This window comes from Haliaeetus leucocephalus, unplaced genomic scaffold (assembly GCF_000737465.1).
Source record: "Haliaeetus leucocephalus isolate CR32 unplaced genomic scaffold, Haliaeetus_leucocephalus-4.0 Scaffold306, whole genome shotgun sequence".
Classification (NCBI taxonomy): domain Eukaryota; kingdom Metazoa; phylum Chordata; class Aves; order Accipitriformes; family Accipitridae; genus Haliaeetus; species Haliaeetus leucocephalus.
Window position 1 is genome coordinate 3633427 of NW_010972742.1, and position 17906 is coordinate 3651332.

Consider the following 17906-nt stretch of genomic DNA (forward strand, 5'->3'; position numbering starts at 1 on the left):
AAGCCAGCTTAGTCTGGAAATGGGCTGATATTTGACAGACTTCAAGCAACCTAGCTGCAAGCAGAGCCTTAACCGGCCGAGGGCTCAGTTTCCCTGTCTGTGAAACGGGTATTAGCATAGCAATGCTTTCCCTCTCGGGCACAGAGCTGCTTCATTTGCCAGAGCCAGAGAGGAGCCGGGGCCAGGGGCCCTGAGCTGAACCAGGGTTTTAGCTCAGAAGTTGCACAAAACCTGAACGTGCAGCTGGGGCTGGCTGCTCTTCTCGGTGCCACGCAGGGGTCTGCATGGCTTTGTGGCTGCCTGAGGCAAAAGCTAAAAAGTGCAAACGCAAGCTTTGAAGCATGTCATGTTTCTAATAGCACAGGGCTGAATCCCAGCAGGGCTGACTCAGTCCGTCTCCCCCAGGCCAGTTGCTGCAATGTCTTCCCATAAGAATGAGGCTCCATGCAGATACCACTGCCCAGCCAGAGCCAACAAATCCCCGGAGCTAAAGCAGCCACTGCTGGGAGGGCCACCATGAGAGCTGCTGCCCCGATTGCTCTGCATGGTTTTAAGGCGGTCATCAGAGGGTACCAAGACCTTGCTATCCCTCTCCGTGCTGTCCCGGGCCCGTAAGAGCCTTTATCCCCAGGACCGTGGTGGATGGGAATGCCAGACCATCCCAGCTGCGGTGTCAGCACCCCTGGGGCCGAGAGGCAGCTCCGGCTCCCAGCCAAGCTTGTAATCAGCCGAGAACTCAGCCAGAGACTCTGTGTGAGTCTCTTCCCATCCGCATGCCCCAGCAGTCCCGTCTGAGCCGTGAAAACCTCCTCTCGAGGCGTTTGCTGGGAGATGTGACAGCGGGAAAGCTGATGTGAGCTGTTGGTATAAGGCACGGGGTCCCGCGGGGCTCCCCTGGCTGTGTTGGGCTCTTGGGGAAGCAGCGGCTAGTTTTCAGCCTGAAGAGCTTTCAAAGTCCAGGTGAAGCGAGCAATTCTGGAAAGAGTTGCTCTTTCAGAAGGACAAATTCCTTTTTTTTCCACCTTTGGTGCATCATTTCAGCAGCGTTTTCTGAAAATTAAGGCTTTTTGATCTTTCCGCCAGCACTCCAGCAGACTGTGCCTTGATGGGGAGCTGCAGTGAGCTCTCCTGCGGGATGGTGATGGGGAGGGAGCAATGCCTGCTCAGTGAATTGGGCAGGAAACAGTACTAATCAGGAGTAAAATTTATTGTTAGTTCTCAGTAAGCTAACCCAAGCTTGAAGAGGTTGGCCAGGGAACACTTCCAGCCTGCAGAACTGCCCTGCTAAGAGAAGTCCCCAGGGTGGGCAGGTGGGTGCTCCCCACCTTCTGACTTATTTCCCACTCAGCAGTGATTGCGGTAGCTTATCTCAAGCTGCTAATACCAAAACCTGCACTCTCTGATGCTAATACCTCAGACTGACTAAACCATAATTCAAGAGGCGATTAAATAATGCAGGGTGGAAAGACAGCCTGTCTTTCTTTCTTTTTTCTTTTTTTTTTTTTTGAAGGAGTTTAGGCTGCTTATGTGTGTTTGGGATTATGGCCTGCTTTCCAGCAGACGTATGGAAATAATTCCTGGTACTTAAGCAGAGTGTGATTGTTTGGGCAGTGAAAGGTGGGATTGGGGAGGGTAAAACCCTCTAGTGTGGTTTGACAGCAGCTCTTAAATCCTGACAGAGACCAGCTGGCCGTGAGCCCCTGCTGTGGCAGCTCACCGTGTGCAGGGTCAGACCCATAGGTGAGTCCATCATGTCTGTACCAGTTCTTCCCTTGGGCCTGTTTTTTTGGGTTTATCTCTCCCAGACTGATGCCAGGACAGGGCTGGTGTGCAGGGATGCACTGCTGGGCAGCACCGAGTCCCTAGCATCCCTATCCATACTGATAGCATCCCTATTGATGCTTTTTAGGATGTGGCTGTACAGTTTTAGAGAGTCAGAAGGGCAGAGCAGGGTGAACGTACCCTGCTTTATTCCAGGAGATGCTGAAGTGTCTGCAGACACCTTCCCTAGTCCCTTTGGGATGGAGAAAGCAGCACCTTTGGAATGTCCCCAGACATTCCCGAGGGCAGAACACACACCATCCAGGTGATTCAGCGTTTTCCCCCATCCCTCCCCAGCGGCACCACTGCACTCTGGTTAGCATCTGCAGTCATTTAAATTCGTGCCTGGAGTTGTGCTTAGTAAGCCTCAATGCTGCTTTGATGAGCTGTGCAAATATTATTTTTCATTAGGCGTGATTTGGTTGTACTAAATGACATTATTGCCTCATTATTACAGAGCACATATTCCCTCTCCCGTGCGGCTGGGGCAGGCATCCCCTAGATCGATGCACTTTGAAGGCAGCCTGCTTAAGTGTGCTGAAAACTCAGATGGCTCACTAAGAGCTAATCTCTGTCTTAAAAACTAATAATGGTAATTGGTGGGAGAGGATCCCTAATTGTCCCATGAACTTCCACTTTTTTTAAGCTTCAGGAAAACCCAAAATTCAGAGTGGCTGTTGCTGTTTGATATATCACCCAAATAGCCTGGGCCTCCTTTGCTGGGTTTCATTGCAAATGAACTGCTCTCGCACGGGAGTACAACCTGGCTGCTCTGCCACCACTAGCAGGGATACGTATACAGTGTGTCCTCAGGATTTGGAAAAAATTATATACAACTTATTGGAAAACCAGGGGCTTTTCTAGGAGTTTTTGGGCTGTCATGCAATATTTAATAAAACTTCAGATTACAACATTCTGTTTTTTAATGATATGTGATATCGTTGTTATGTATCACTATATTAGATGATAATAAGAGCAGACAGAAGGAGCAGGTCACTCTGACATTTGACCACCCCCGTTCCCCTTGCCAGCCTGACCATCGGCACTGCACTGGGAGCACTGGGGGAGCATTTCTGGCTGTAAAGGGCTGAGCTGAGAATGGGCAGAGAGGAAAGGAACAGTCCCCGGCCTCTCCAGTCCCCTGGAGGAGTTTGTCATGGGTTATGATTGATGCAAATACAGGGGATACATCCCCGTATCAGCCTGATGCTCATCGTGCATTAGCCTGACATACCTCCAAGCTTAATTCTCACTGCCAGGATGCTAAAACCAGCACGAGAGAGCACCGACCCGATGCCTGCGGGTGGTCAGGGCTCTCTCGCACCCCAGCTCTCGTCACCTTTCCATGGCCATGGTGTTGTTCTCCTGCCCTTGGCCGTTCCCAAATGCCCCGTGAGCCCTGGTCCCCAGCACAGCCTGCCCCGAGCTGCCTCCCAAGCCCGGCCGTGCAGCGCGGGAGCCTGGAGGTGGCCGGGATCCTCTTCTGCAGAGCTCAGCACTATTCCAGCAATGTGCTATCTGCTGAATAATTTATCAGGCACTGTGTATAGATTGCCTTTGAAAAGTGTTGTTTCTGGTCTGGACATCAGTGGGAGCTGAAATATCTGGGTCTGTCTCCGCAGGCAGGAGGGCTGGGGGTGCGTTAGTGTGGGGGGGGGAAGCCGCAGGGGTCACTGCAGACTTAGCTGTGAGTTACGTCTAAGAGTATATAGGTGGTCTTTGTAATTGGCTTCAAAGCAGGTAAGGGCTCAAAGGCCACCAAAAAGGGCCATGCAGTTTCAGGTGGGTGTGAAGTGTTTTACTCACCATTCTGATTTGTCGTTTAAAAGCCCACAGCAGCGTTACAGCCTGCGAGTGCCCACCCAGACCTGGCTGCATCTCCCAGGCGGTGGAGCCCCCTCCAATATGCCATAGACTTACTTCCAAAAATCCTTCTTATTCCAGGGACTATCAATAGTGGTGCAAACCCCCATTTTCAGGGTAGGGAAAGCACCTCCCAAGTGCAGGAGCCACTCTGCAAAGGACCTGTGTCCGAGCAGAGACTGAGGCGAGTGCAGTCCCAGCAGGTACAGATGGGAGGACGGGGCTGCTGGGATCTCCAAGCTGTCTCCAGCACCCAGGAGGACCCGTGTGCTATGGATGAGCCTGGGAAATTGTGAGTAGTGTTATCCAAACAGTTAAGTGCCTCTTGTTCATGAAGTGTTCAAAAGAAACTTGGGGTGCCTGGAGATACGGTGGGGTACCACATGGGAAGCACTTTTGCTGAGGTGGGGAAGCATTAACTGCTGAGACGTCTCGTCTTGTCCTTGTGTTGAGGAGCGCTCAGGTGGTCTTGTCGAAGCACTGGGTCCGCAGGCACCGAGCCCCCACGTGCCCTTTCCCCAGCCCACCCGCGGTCAAGCCTGGCTGTTTAAATCCCTGCTGTTCACGCAGAGCATCAGCCCCCAGGCTAGGAGTGCTGCCGTCAGGAGGAAGAGAGAGAAAGCAAACAAAAGTGATGCAGGCCTTCTGCTTAAAGTGTTTTTCATATGGAAAGCCACGTTCTCCGCCTGTGTTTCTGGCAGCTGCCCTGTCCGCTGGCTCCGTAAATGCAAAGTCTTCTGCTGGCACGCTGCCCGGCTGTTCCTAGCAGCCCGGCTCTTATTCATTGACTGGGTAGGATTACAGGAACTGGGGGAAATGCAGAAATAAGGCTGTATTTGCCACCAAACTGGTTTTGGCTTCTAACTTATTTGCTGCTTTCCCACCTCCCAGGCTGGTGGCTGCTGTCTGGGCAATGGCTTTCCTTCACACCGATGCTCTCCGGGGTTTACCCTTGGGCAGAGCCGTGGCACGCACATGGCACCGGTGGGGCAACAGGGGAGCGTAAGCCAGGCTCACCCCAAAACTTTGCAGCATCAAGGGTTCAGATCCAGCCTCCTCTGCCCTGGCCAGTTTATTGTAGTGTGATTTCTTGTTACCCTGGGCTAAGGTCCTGGGTCCTGGGTCACAAATGCTGCCTGCACCCAGCTCCGGGCTGGAAAGCAGCAGCAGCAGCAAGACCCAGCAGCTCAAGGGAACGGCATCACTTGCATGCTCTCCCATTTTCCTGGCCTCTTGCTGAGCTCTTTTCCTTTCTTCTGAAGCAGGGCTTGCTCAGAAGCATCGGCAGCAGGGTTTGTTGTGCACGGACAAGCTGGGAAATGGCCACATTGCCCACCCAGAACAAGACCTGTGGAGCTCATGTCCCTCCGCCACGGAGGGTCAGACTCGTGCTCCCCCCGTATACAGCTGCTCAACTCCCAGTTTCCACGTAGGACTTAATCTTCCCAACCTGAACATCCCCCCCCATTGAGGTCTCTCCCTTGGGTCTTTTCCCCAGAGTGCCCCAAGAAGCTGACCCACCAGCAGCCATCATTGTGATGCTTGGAAGAGGGTCAGCCTGGGGAGGCAATGCTGGCGTGCAGGGTCGATCCCCCCCTCGGAGGCCCTTCCCGGGTGCCGGAGGACACCCACGCACGGCAGCAGGACTCAGCGCAGAAAAACAACTTGGCCAAGCACACAGCACGGCCAGGGATGTGTTAGTGCAGAGCAGAGCCAAGACAAGGCAGGATGGTGTTACTTCAGGACACGGTGCTGGCCTCCTCCGCTCCCTGGGAAGGGTGGGGTGGTTTTTTTTTCCTTCTTTCTCTCCTTTTTCCATCTTGGCCATTTGGAAGTGCAGAGCAGAGCTGGTCCCCGCTCCCCGCTGCAAATGAGACCACCATTGTGATCAGCAGAATGGCTAGGACGAGAGCCAGAGGTGTCATGCAGAAGGTTGGAGCCAAGTGTCCCTCGAGCGTGGGGTGTTTCTGGCTGTGTGGTTATTATGGTGGGGTCTAAGCTCCTGCCTGCTCCAGTGCTGGGGTACCAGAAGTGAGCAATCCTGCCAGCACTTATGTCTGTGCTGCCAGCTGTTGTTTCCTACCTCGTTTGTCTATTTTGTTTAAATCTCCAGCTTCTGGAGTCAGGTGAATAAAGGCAACTCCCAACTTCCTTGCTAAATAGAGGGCTGTGCTGCTTCTGGCTGCAGAAGATGCAGGTCCCAGGGCTGCTGGAGGATGCAGGTAGCACTACAGTAGGACAAGCCGTGGGCTTCAGCTCTTTGCAGGTTAAGACGCAGTCTCCTTGTGCAGGCACAGTTTCAGTGGGAGCAGCACTCCCTTTTTTTTGGTGCTTGCCGTGACAGCACTTTCAGCTAGTGCAGAAGGCTTTGGGGTGACTGTGTTGCCGTTGGGATGGGATGGGATAGACGGAAGCCCCATTAATTTAAAGGTCTGTCCTGAAGATTGTTCTTAATGCCTGTGCATCCTAGAAGCTGGCTTAACCGGACACTTGAGGGTCTCTTAAAAAAGCCTTGGAGTGGTCTCCTTCGCAGTCCCCAGCTATCCTTCTCCCACAGCCTTGGCAGGCAGGGTCAGGCCAGTCCACATGAGCCGGCCGTGGCTGGAGTACTCCAGCACCTGGAGCTCAGCGTTTCGGAGCCACGCTTAGCCGGGTATTAGCTGGAGCCTTCGGATGGGCTGAACTCAGCCCCCCTCCCCAGCTGCTCTGAAGCCTTCCTCCCACGCAGGCATCCCGAGAGGCACTGGCTGCACAGCCGGTCTCCAGCCCAGGAGCGAGACGCAGCTGTGAGCAGCCTCTCCCCATGCCGGGCACTCTCGGCGGTCCAGGGGCCATGTTCAAGATGCCTGGGGGGGGAGTGACTTGGGATGATTTCTCATCCCCCCCCCCCCTCTGCATTATCAAGTGCAATTCTGTGCTGGCCCATTCTCTGTTGCTCCTGAGAAGTTGCCTCCAGCCCGTTGGGTCGGGCTGCAGCACATCGAGAAGGTCCGTCAGTCCCTCGTAGCAGTGCCCAAGCGAAGGGGGGGGGCAGAGGCTGATGCAGACCCGGCTCCTAGTGAACAGCACGACCTCAAAGCCCGTGTCCTCAGCCATGGCAGGGACATGCAGGGAGTGTTGGCGAGGTAAGAAGTTGCCAGTCTGGGACCAGAGCCGATGGGAGCTCTGCTTGTGTCTTCTCCAGGCTACAAGGAATAGAAAAGGCCATTTTATCACACCTTGAGAATTCCTAGCCGCTGCAGGGCTGCTGCTGTTTTAGCTGCAGCAGTAGATGTCCTGGCAAAAGCAGGCAAGTGGCACAGGACTGTGTCTTAAGACCAAATAGCTGATCTGGGAGCAGCCAGTAGTAATATAGCAAAGTGTCTGGTTTGTTGCGGCAGGACCTGTCCTTTGCACGCTGGGAAAGTAAAGCAGGGTGCCCAGGGAAGGGGGAAGCATTGCACCCAAGCTCCCGTGTGCCCATGCCAGTGTGGAAGCTCCCAGTAACCCTGAGACACACCATCCTCTGTCACCCCACGGCGCTGGGGACGGCTTTCCTACAGCAAAGAGCTCCTGGGCCAGGGGCAAACAGGCCGTGCAGAATTATCATCCCCCCACAGCCCCTTCTCTGCTGTCTGGCAGTGATGGAGGACGTGCTGGGGGCTGGATTTGGATGGGGCAGAGGGGCTGGAGGGGGGTTCAGGCATCCTCGGTATCTGGAGGGCTCCTAACGTTACCGAGGGGCGAGGAAGGAGCCAAGCGACCGTCTGCTGGGACCGCATCTCTCGGTGCCTGCGTTCCTAATACCAGGGCTCCTGCATACTTTCTCCAAGACCACAGCGGAGCTGCAAAGCACTTCCTTTTACCAGGATATTTATTACTAAATATATGAATCTGGGAGCCTGTGGAGCGTGAAATTAGGAACAAATGTAAAAAGGAGGTCTAGACAGGAATTGTTCTGCTTATGGGCCTCCACATGCTCTGCTTTCCTCCCCCTTTGCACGCTGGAGAGTTTAATGCTTCCAGGTACGCAGCTTTAATCAGACAAGTATGTTATGGGAGGAAAAAAGAGCGAAATGCAAATGGTCTTGCTCTGGATGGAGCAGTGGCTGCGATACCACATCTGGCTGATGGCATCTGGACAGAAACTATGAAACCGGCTCTGTGCGACCCTCGCTAGTGCTCCGGGCGTAGGCAGCCATTTAATTAAGTGTCAAGGAAGCTGGGGAGCCCTCCCTGCCGGAGCCCTGCCTGCCACCTTTCATCTTGGGCTGGCAAGGAGCTTGCTGAGATGCCAATCCTCTCTGATGGGTGCAGCACCCGGCCCTGAGAGCCCACGGGGCTGAGCCGGGTCCTATGCCTGCCCAGCAGCTGGCAGCATGGGGATTGCAAATGGGAGCAGCAAAGGACCCACAGACGGGCATTTCCAGCCGGCTCTGCTGAGCCGGCGCATGTGCCCGCAGCACCCAGTGCAGCTTGAGGTCTGCAGCCGAGTGCCTCCATCCCTCTTTAAACAAGAATCAAAGTTTCTAAATCACTAAAGCATTTTTTTGCAAACCCTTCTCCTGACTGTGTTCCTCCCCCCCGAGCCTCCTCAGAGTATTTTGCCCGAGGAATGAGGGCAGGATTTGGCCCGGCGCTTGCCCCGTGGCCACACGGTGCTAGAAGGCATTCAGACGTCGTTATAAATTACCTTCCCTCCTACAGTGCTGCTCAGCAGCAACATAAAATGTGATACTGCTTTATCCATTCAGCACTTACCCAACTTTAGCAGGACATTAAGCGCCTGAAAATATGCCACAGATTTATTTTCTTTGGAAGCGGGTTAAATCCCTGACAGATACAGTTGCTTTTCCTCGGGTGCTGAAGTAATTTGGGGCTGGGGTGGCTGGTTTTTTGTTTTAACCTGATAGCGTGAGCTGGAAGCCAGCTTTGTTAAAGCGCTTGTAGAGTAGGTGGTCAGGGTACGATTTCTCTCTTAATTTATGTCGCTTCTCCTGTTCCCAGCCTGACACTTGCGGCACTGAAGGGCTGCTGGAGCTTTAGCTGCAGAGTGATGCTGGTGTTAGTGCCGCTGTCTCCATAGCTGCTAGCAGGTGTGTGCAGGCAGGTACGCGTCTCCCCAGCATCCTTCCTGTGGCAAAAAGAGCTTGGTCTTATTCTGCATGGGATGGAAGGAAATTCAAGCTCTCCCGTGAGCTCCCAGGGCAGGGATGCTCAGAGCAAGACCCGTGCTGGTGTCGTGGGGCTCATGTACTCTGCATTATGCACAGCATCTGCCTTGTGGGTGAGCCCAGCAGTGCCAGAAGCAGGGACCTTCCACCGCTACCAATTCTGTCTCAGCACCCAGATTCCTCTAAGGGGCACTCCAGGGAGAGAAGGGTACTGGTGGTACCCCAAAACGCAAGCGTGGGGCCAAGCTGAGCCACAACATCTCTGTGATGTCCAGCACACTGTGTCCCAGCCGCAGCATTTGCTGTGGTGGGAATGAACAGCTCGGCCGAGGCTGTAAGAAACATCATCCTGGGGTGCCCCCACAGCCCCCCCCAAGACTGTGGCTTGGCCATGGCGAAGGTGAGGAGCTTGGTGCCTCCTGCAGCAGCCGGACACATCCCGTACCGCAGCTCGCTGCTCAGGGAGGGGAGAGCGCCTGTCCCTGCAGTCATTAAAGGCTCACTTAGCAGCTCCAGTTTTATGCCAAATTAAAATACCACATTGTTTTCGTGGGGAAAATGGATTATAGGCTCAGAGAAAAATGTGTACAGCTCAGAAATCCTCACTGCAAAGCTCCTTCCCCCATCACTGAAGCTGTCTGCCACCAGGCAGGAGCCCGGAGGGTGCCCTGAGTGCCACGGGCACTGGGCAGAAGGTTTTATATTTCCCTTGGGTTCCCCCCTCCTGGATGCAGAAGAGCCTGATGTGACCCCAGAGCTGCTGCTCACTAAAGCTCTCACCCACTGCATAAAACTTGTTTTATCCCCCTGCACCCCCAGGGTGGCATTTAGGAGGGGACAGGGACACCCTGATGGCTTTAACAGGCACCCAGTGCCAGGATCTGGCCTGATCCTGCCCATCACCTCCCACAGAATCCTCCTGGTTTCTAGTCCCCTGCGAACAGGGGGTGAGCTGAGGGTTTGGGGATCTGCAGCCCAGTGCCAGCCTCACCCCATCGCCCTGTGCGCTCGCTTTTGCAGGCTGTTAATGGAGAAGAGGGCGGATGACAGCCGGGACCGTGGTCATCACAGGTGGAATATTAGCGACTGTCATTTTGCTTTGTATCATCGCTGTCCTCTGCTACTGTAGGCTCCAGGTAAGGCTGGGGGGGACGTGGCCCCAAAGGATGCTGCAACGGGAAGGGAAGCCTGCGGGCAGCCCGTTGTCCCCTGCCTGCCGGTCCCCAGGGCTGGCATGCACGGAGCAGCCCCTCGGTGGCAAGGTGGGCATTTTGGGATGCCGACTGAACCCCGGCCCCACGGGGCCATCCCGTTTCAGTACTACTGCTGCAAGAAGGATGAGTCCGAGGAGGACGAGGAGGAGCCCGACTTCGCCGTGCACTCCCACATCCCGCCGCTCCACTGCAACCGCAACGTAGTGCTGACCAACGGCCCGTCCCTCTACGCCTCGTCCCCCTTCGGCAAAAAGCCGGCGTCGAGCCGGCCCAGCTGCCCGGGCTGCGTGCCGTACGAGCCCCCCACCTTCTTCTTGCAGGAGCCCCCCGAAGAGCTGCACAACGGGGGCGACCGGGTGAGCTACAAGACGGTGAGCCAGGAAGATCTGGATCTGCCGGTGAGCGTGGCCAACTTGCAGGCGCTCAACCCCAACCGGCTCTCGGCCATGCGGGAAGCCTTCTCCCGTAGCCGCAGCATAAGCACCGATGTGTGAGGTGCTGGCTGCCCGCCCAGCCCGGAGCATCACATCACACCTCGCCGGTGCCGCCGGGGGCTTTTAACAGCAGGGAGAACTTTTTGAAATTCATGGAAGAGTTTTGAAAAAGAAGAAGAAGAAAAAAAAAATGAATGTATTTCTACGTTCTGTAGGTAGAGACGTGCTAAATGGCAATATAAAGGGGTAGCAAAGAAAACAAACCCAAAAGGGGAGCATGGGGGAGGACGGTTGCGGCTGGGACGTGAGGTTTTTCTAGTGCTGCGTTGCATTTTTTTTTTTTTCTTTTATAAAGAGGATTTTGATATTGCGCATCCTTTTATACAGAGTAAAAGCCCCTCCTCGACATTCGGCTGATGACAAGCAAGTAATGGGGCACACAGTCAGCTGGAAAATGGCTCGTGCTGCAAGTCAGCAGGCATCTGCTGCTGTGTCGTGGGGGCACGCTGCAGCTGACTGCTCCTGGCCCTAGTGCACACACACACATATACACACATATATAGCGAAGCAGGGCTGCTATTGCCCACCCTTGTGCCACCCCTCCGTACTGCAGCCGTACGTGTGTGTGTATGCGTGCGTACAGCCCTGCCCTATTCCCAGGCCATCTCACTCCTCAACTGGGTCATTTATTCCTGGGTGACAGGCGCGATTCCCTCAGGGTCAGGATGGCCGGTGGGTGCACAGCCTGTCCCTGCCTCTGGAACCCCCGGAGCTGCCCCATCGCCCCCCCGATGGAGCCAGACTGGGAGGGTTTGCAAACCCATTGCATTACCTGGCTGTGGAAATAGCACACAGCGCAATTTCAGATGGAGGAACAGACCCGTAGCCATCCCATCTGAATAATCAGCATCCTCTCTTCAAATAACACCATATGCGACTTCTGATTGAGGGCTGGGCGAGCAAGAGCGTGACCGTCTATGTGCCCACCCCCCTGCATGCACATTTTTACATGCATTGGGTTGTGGGTTGTTTTTTTTTTAAAAAAAAAAAAGCCATGACACATTCTCCCCATCCAGGAATGTGTCAAAACACTTTAGATTTAGGCAAAGCCACCTCTTTCGCGTTTTTCATCGAGCTGTTTCCCACAGCCAGGCAGCAGCACCAGCTCTGCCCCAGCTCCGCTGGCCACGCTGGATCCGGCCAGGGCTGTGCCAACAGAGCTGGAGGCAGGGAGATGGCCACCGAGCGTGTCCCTCTGCACTAAATGTGCTGCAAAAGAGCCGTTTGGTTAATTCAGTGCTTTGGGAGGAGAAATTGCACGGTGCAGGGGTGCCTATGCGGGGACTCTTGTGCTCTGGTTTCTCCTGGCTGTCTCGATTCCTCCCCTCCACCCTTGCAATACTCACAGTTTTTGTCTGACGAAACACCCTCTTTCTCCTGGATTGTGCATTATTCAGGTTAAAAGCATCGCGCTGGACTTGGGGACGGCTGGCGGAGGATGGACTGGCTGCAAAGAGACTCTAATGGCCTCAGCGCTGTGCTCTGGGTCAGTTTTTCTTTTTAAAGATGCGATGGGAAGAAAAAGCTGTGGCTCCAGCCCCATCGGCTCACAGACACTGTATGCAGCCCAGCTGGCTATTTTACTTTTAACCACGAGGGCTTTTAATTCCACAGGAAATCTTCTGAAGTACAAGTCCGTCTTTGCAATGGAGTTATCTTTGACTTTCTCGGGGGGTTCTGTTTGGGGCGGGGGGGGGGGGTGGGTTTGGTTTCGTACGTGTTTAATATTCTGGGCTTGGTCCCTGGGGTGCCGCATCCCGGGAGCACGATGCCTGTGCTCTGGGAGGATGGCAGCCGCTTGGGCCATGCTCCTGTGTACAGTTCTCACCAGGGTTTGTTTCCACGCATTGAGCCCTCCTCTTTGCATTTCTTGTGACCGTACTTCTCTTGCCAGCCTTCCTTTCTTCCTTTTTTTCTTTTTTTTCCTTCCCGTGTAGCTTGGAAACTAAGCAAACGGTTGGCTTTCACTAACCTTCACCTGGTGATCTGTTGTACAGGACTTTGGGAATCACGGGGGGGGGGGGGGGGGACAAAAAAAAGCAAAAAAGAATAAAAATAAACTACTTCTTTGACATGGGTTTTGTGGCCAACCTTTTTGTCCCTGCATTCAAACATGGGGTGGTGTTTGCAAAGCTTTCACGTAGGCACAGGAGTTTCCCTGCTGCTGAGGGGAGCAATGCAGCAGTAATTGGGGTACACACACTAGTACGGGGGATGCTAAAAAGCCTTTGGCCCAGCCTCGATGAGTTATGCCTGCAGAAACACGGGGCAATAACCTCACCCCCACCCTGGGAGCATGGAAAGGCCCTTTTCTTGCTGATGCTGTATCAAGCCTCTTTGCTTGCAAGCTCCTGAGAAGCTTCAGGGTTGCGGTTCCTAAAGCCACACACGTAACCCCAAAAGGCCCCTAACCCAGAGCAATGGTCCCAAAATCCCAGTTCCCCTGCTGCCAGGACTTCTCCTTGCATCACTGTCCGAGCAGCTGCGATTCCCCCGACTCTGCTCTGCTCTCCCCAGGCACCAGCAAGTTCATAGTCCCAACGCCAGTGTTCCCAGCACACAGCACAAACACCCACTACAAACTGGAGAATAAAACAAGATACCACCATAAATATGACAACTTTATTAAAATATACATATGAGTACAAATTAATGATTATATGGATAAAGTTCACTGTCTGTAAACAAATATATTAAAAAAGAGCACGTCTTTTTTGTGATATAAAGTGCAGTTATGTTTCCATATTATATACAATATGTCAGCATTATGGGGGGGAGGTGTAAGGACTACGGAACTAACATTTGATTATAAGATAAAATTCTCTGAAAAAGTATACACCTACATATTACAAAAAAAGGGCTTGGGCTTGAGTTCATTTAGCAAACGAAAATCAGCTTCCCACCACATTAAATGCAGCTAACGAGAGCGCGCAGGTCTCGGGGATAAATTAGGAGAGAGGCACTAACCCCCTTTGCGAAGGGAAACTTGCACTTCACGGGGTTCACGCCTTCCCCTCGTCAACCCCAAACTTGCATCGACGAAGGAAACCAAAAAGGACAAGACCTTGTGAAACACGTGCATGTGTCTGCAGTTCGGGGGAATCAAATATACACGACTTTATGTACAGCTCTGATAACGGGGGCTACCAATGTACAGTGGTAACGGCTTTGCAACCGAGCCGTGCCGGCACTGTTCCTCTACCTGGGAGAGGGACAAGGATAGTAGTTCTGCATCGGTGGGGTGAAAAGAAAAAAAAAAACAAACCAAACCTTAACACCAGTCTGTGGGATGTGTAGCGCTTACTAAATGGTACACGGAGCCCTTGCTAAGGGAGGGGTGCCGGCCCGGTGTGTGCCGTGGGTGCTGGGTGCTGCCGGGCACTAGGAGTGGGGTGCGCGGCAGGAGCGGCAGCAGGCTTTGCTGTAGTACCAGTGGCTGCACAGGTTGACTTTGATGGCCAAAGCACAGTTGGTTCCTGCCTGGTCCTGGCAGCTGTCGTCTGGGGGAGAGAAGGCAAAAGGTACCGATATGGAAAAGAAAAAGAAAACAAACCAATCAAGCTCATGAACTCGTTTTTTCCCCCATGCACAGCCTGCCCTAAACGCCATGGGCTGTGCAACAAATCACCCCGGCTGCAACTGCCACCTCCCTGATATCTGGCAGAGCATCCCCTGGAAAACACCATGGAGCTTCTCTATAAATATCATCATCAACCTAAGCAAAGGCATGAGAAGGTTGACCCGTTTCATCACACCTGGCCTGGCTTGGCGAGTCTTATTTGGTCCCAGCCCCCAAACCCAAGCTCTTCCCTGCAAAACAGAGCTGCCCAGGGATTGCTGGAGCCACCACGGGAGCCTGGCACCGAGCCACTCCCAAGCCAAGGTCCTCCCATGGTAGGGCACAGCGTGACCCCAACACACTCAGTTTCTGCCTCAAAAAGGCTATGTGAGAAAGCGAACAGGAATCCAGCAGTGTTACAGCAGGAGTTTGGTGCAAGAGAGCTGCTGGAGAGAGAGAGGGAGGAGAGCAGAAACTGCTATGACGTTCCCCCAACTTCCTTCAGAGCACTATTTTGCTTCAAACCCACAGGATTTACAGTTATATAGAGATATTTTGCTTAAAATCCATAGGATGCATGAAACCAGGCTGCTCCTAGGGCAGGCACCTTGCTATGAGGGGACCACGAGGCACCTCGCAAGCACCGTGCTGCATCCCGGACCCTGCAGGAGAGGTCAGCCGAGGGCACCCAGCGGGTCCAGAGCCGAGCCAGGAGCCAGCCCCAGATCTGCTCCCATTTTCATGCTTTTCTCCCCCACTGTCCTTATTCCCAAATCCTATTAAAGAATTAGAACTGCGTGTTCACTAAAGATCACAGGGGCTTTGAGCCAGCAGACGAGTCAGATAACGAGATAGTTACAAATCCCGCAGGACATTTGGAGACCAAAAATCATTAAAATAATGGCACAGACAAAACTTCCTAGACATTAGCTGGAATCACACAGAAGCAGCACCCGAGTCAGCTCTCCAAAGCTTCCTTTTATCTTAAGGTCAGACCACGCTTCTTTTGAACTCTCCCCTTAATTTAACAGGGTTACCTCCAGAAATAGCCAGTGCACGGTGCCCCATTACTTGGACGCAGAAGGAGAGTCGTCCCCTTTATGTCCTCCCTGGGATGACTATCAAATTGGGGGTCAGTGGAAGCTAAGATGCTGGGTGGTGCTGCTTGGGGGGATCGGTGGAAAAATCAATGCTGGAGGTGCTGTCGGCAGCGAGGCTCACCTGGGGGCTCTGTGGGACAGGGCTGCAGGTCGCAGGTCTGTTTGCCCACCGGCTTCACCAGCGGGTCGCAGCCCCGGACGATGTCCTTCCCTTGGTAGCACTTCACATCCCGCATCCTCACGCCGATGCCGCAGGTTTTCGTGCACTGGGGAAGAGAGAGGGGGAGGTGAGGCAAGACCCTGCCGCCGCGGGGGTCTGCGCTGAGCCAGGATCTGCTCAAAAAAGCTGTGCTCACTGGAGATGTCAGGGAAGGGAGGTGAACTCTTTCCCCTGGCTGAATGTCACGTCTCAGCCCCACACCGCTGGCCTCTTGCTCCGTCTTTGCTGCCAGCACCATCAGCCGCCTGCAGCAGCCTCCGCTCGGGGATATGTGGATGCGCTCCCATTCCCTGCCGCTGCGATCCTCCCTCCTCCTCCCGCCGCCCTTCGCAAAGGGCCACGAACAAGCTGGCCCGGTCCGTACGCTGCTCCGTGGCACCAGGGTGGCTGCAGCCACCCCGAGGCCGTGGGACACCCCCCCCCCGACAGCACCCCAGGCGTGGGGCTGCGGCGTCAGCGTCTCGGCGCATCGTGCCACGGATTTGCAGAGCCGCTCCTGGGCCCGGTGCTCGGTGCCTGCTGCCCTTTGGATGCCTCGTCAGGCTGGGATTACGGCAGGGCTGCTTTGGCTAATTATAGGCTGCAATGACGGTTTGCAAGACTAAACAAAACGAGGCGCCTGGAGCGTGGACGAGGAAGGCTTGCAGGGAGCCGGCCGCAGCCCTTCACAGCTCCTCGCCCACCCTCTCTGGGCTCAGCCTGAACCCCGGCTGCCTTTGCAGACCGTGCAGGGTGCTGGGGCAAACTGTGCTCCCAACTCTGCATCCCCAGGGCAGCCATCCCTGCATCCATGCACACCTCCAGCCACATTCCCACCAGCGGTTGGAGGGAAAAAGAGGGAAAAAGACAGAAAAAAGAAAAGAAGGAAAAAAAAAAGAAAAAAGCCAAAGCCCACCCCAAACACCTCTCCTCTCATTCCTGTTCTTCCTGAGCACAGCCAGTCCCAATTGCACCGTGGCAGGGCAGGCTCTCTGCCCCAAGCTGCAGGTGCAGCAAAAGGTCCCCCGTGGGTGCTCCTTCGGGGGCTGTGTATTGCAGAGCTTTGCCCATCTCCTTGGGGTATTTCACAGGCAGTGTGACCCTTGGTACGAGGGGATGGGACACCACACGCTCAGGGCAAGTGCATCTTGAAGAAAAGGCATTTTCCCCACCTATCTCCCTCCCCGCTCACCTCCGACCAGGGGGTCGTGTACCACTTGAAGCACGGCCGCTCAAAGCACGTCGTCTCCTCCACGGGCTTCTTGGAGACGTCGCAGTCAGCGGGGTTGCGGGTCTTGATCTTGCCGTTGACGACCTCCAGGCAGAGCACGATCCTCTTCTTCACACCCCGGCCGCATGTGGTGTTGCACTACGGGGACACGAGCGGGGCTGGCTGAGACCCACGGACCCCGGTCCAACCGCACCGCAGGGCATCCCTCCTCCATCACCCCCCAAAACCAAGCCCCCCCCCGCTCCAATCACCCTCCAAGCCCAGGGACGGGGCGGGGGTTCACTTACCCGTTCCCAGTCCTGTGCCAACCAGTGCGAGGGGCAGTTCTTGTCCCCGCAGGGATGGATGGCCAGCGGCTTCGTCTCCAGGTTGCACTGCGACTCCGGCACCACTCGCCCGTCGCTGGTTTTGCAGTACACGTGCCGGATCATCCTGCCCTGCCCGCAGCCGCCGCTGCACTGAAACCGCAGCGGGCACGGCGGGCGGTCAGCGGCGGGGAAGGCGGCACAGCTCCCATCCCCGGCCCCCTCCCCGCAACAGGGACAGAGATGCCTCCATGGGGCTCAGCCACCTCCCCAACCCCACCTTCCCCCAAATCGTGGAGGGATTATTGGGTCTCAGCTTAAAACAGCTGCGGGGAAGCTCAGCGCATCCTTCCCCAGGCAGCTCCACCACAGCCAACTTATCCCATAGCCCCATCACGTTGGTGCTGAGCAAGACTCAGCATCTCTCAGGCCAGGCAGGAGGGGAAACACCACAAGCAAGGAACCCCGGGGCGGCTCTCAAAGAGGTCAAGGCAAAGGACATCAAGCAAGTGGCTGGAAATATTCCCCCCCACCACTGCAAAGGGCCAGGCGGGCACTGCCCCAAGCACCGGTGGAGGCAACCAGCGCTCCCTGGCTCTTTTGCGGCCGCTCTTGCAGAGACACACGATGTTTCAGCGCCGCTGCTGCCATGGAAACTACTTATTTTTAGCTGATGCTAATGTATCAAAACCTGGGTAAAAATAGCTTGGGAGGGAAGGGGTGTCTGTAGCAGAGCTGTGCAGGAAGGAAAAGGGGGGGGGAATAGGGGAAAAGGGGGAATAGGGGAAGGGAAAAAAGGGGGGAGAAAAGAGGGGGGAAAAAAGGGAAGGGAGAAAAGAGGGGGGAAAAATGGGAAGGGAGAAAAGAGGGGGGAAAAATGGGAAGGGAGAAAAGAGGGGGGAAAAATGGGAAGGGAGAAAAGAGGGGGAAAAATGGGAAGGGAGAAAAGAGGGGGGAAAAACGGAAG

At 54.7% G+C, this 17906-nt stretch overlaps 2 protein-coding genes across 4 annotated transcripts in view; one reads left to right on the forward strand and one right to left on the reverse strand.

The window, feature by feature from the left end:
- Positions 1 to 10701, forward strand: part of FAM163B (family with sequence similarity 163, member B) — a 32161-nt gene extending 21460 nt beyond the window's left edge. For all 3 annotated transcript variants that reach the window (XM_010570823.1, XM_010570822.1, XM_010570824.1), the window contains 2 exons: positions 9858 to 9973; positions 10156 to 10701. In XM_010570823.1, the coding sequence (XP_010569125.1) occupies positions 9881 to 9973; positions 10156 to 10545 (483 nt within the window). In that variant the 5' untranslated portion in view covers positions 9858 to 9880 and the 3' untranslated portion in view covers positions 10546 to 10701. The remainder of the gene's footprint in view (positions 1 to 9857; positions 9974 to 10155) is intronic.
- Positions 10702 to 13926: 3225 nt separating this feature from the next.
- The window catches only part of ADAMTSL2 (ADAMTS-like 2), a 25632-nt gene continuing 21652 nt past the window's right edge, over positions 13927 to 17906 (reverse strand). The window contains exons 16-19 of the mRNA XM_010570825.1: positions 16922 to 17092; positions 16596 to 16772; positions 15326 to 15470; positions 13927 to 14045 (exon numbers count right to left, since the gene is read on the reverse strand). Of these exons, the coding sequence (XP_010569127.1) occupies positions 13927 to 14045; positions 15326 to 15470; positions 16596 to 16772; positions 16922 to 17092 (612 nt within the window). The remainder of the gene's footprint in view (positions 14046 to 15325; positions 15471 to 16595; positions 16773 to 16921; positions 17093 to 17906) is intronic.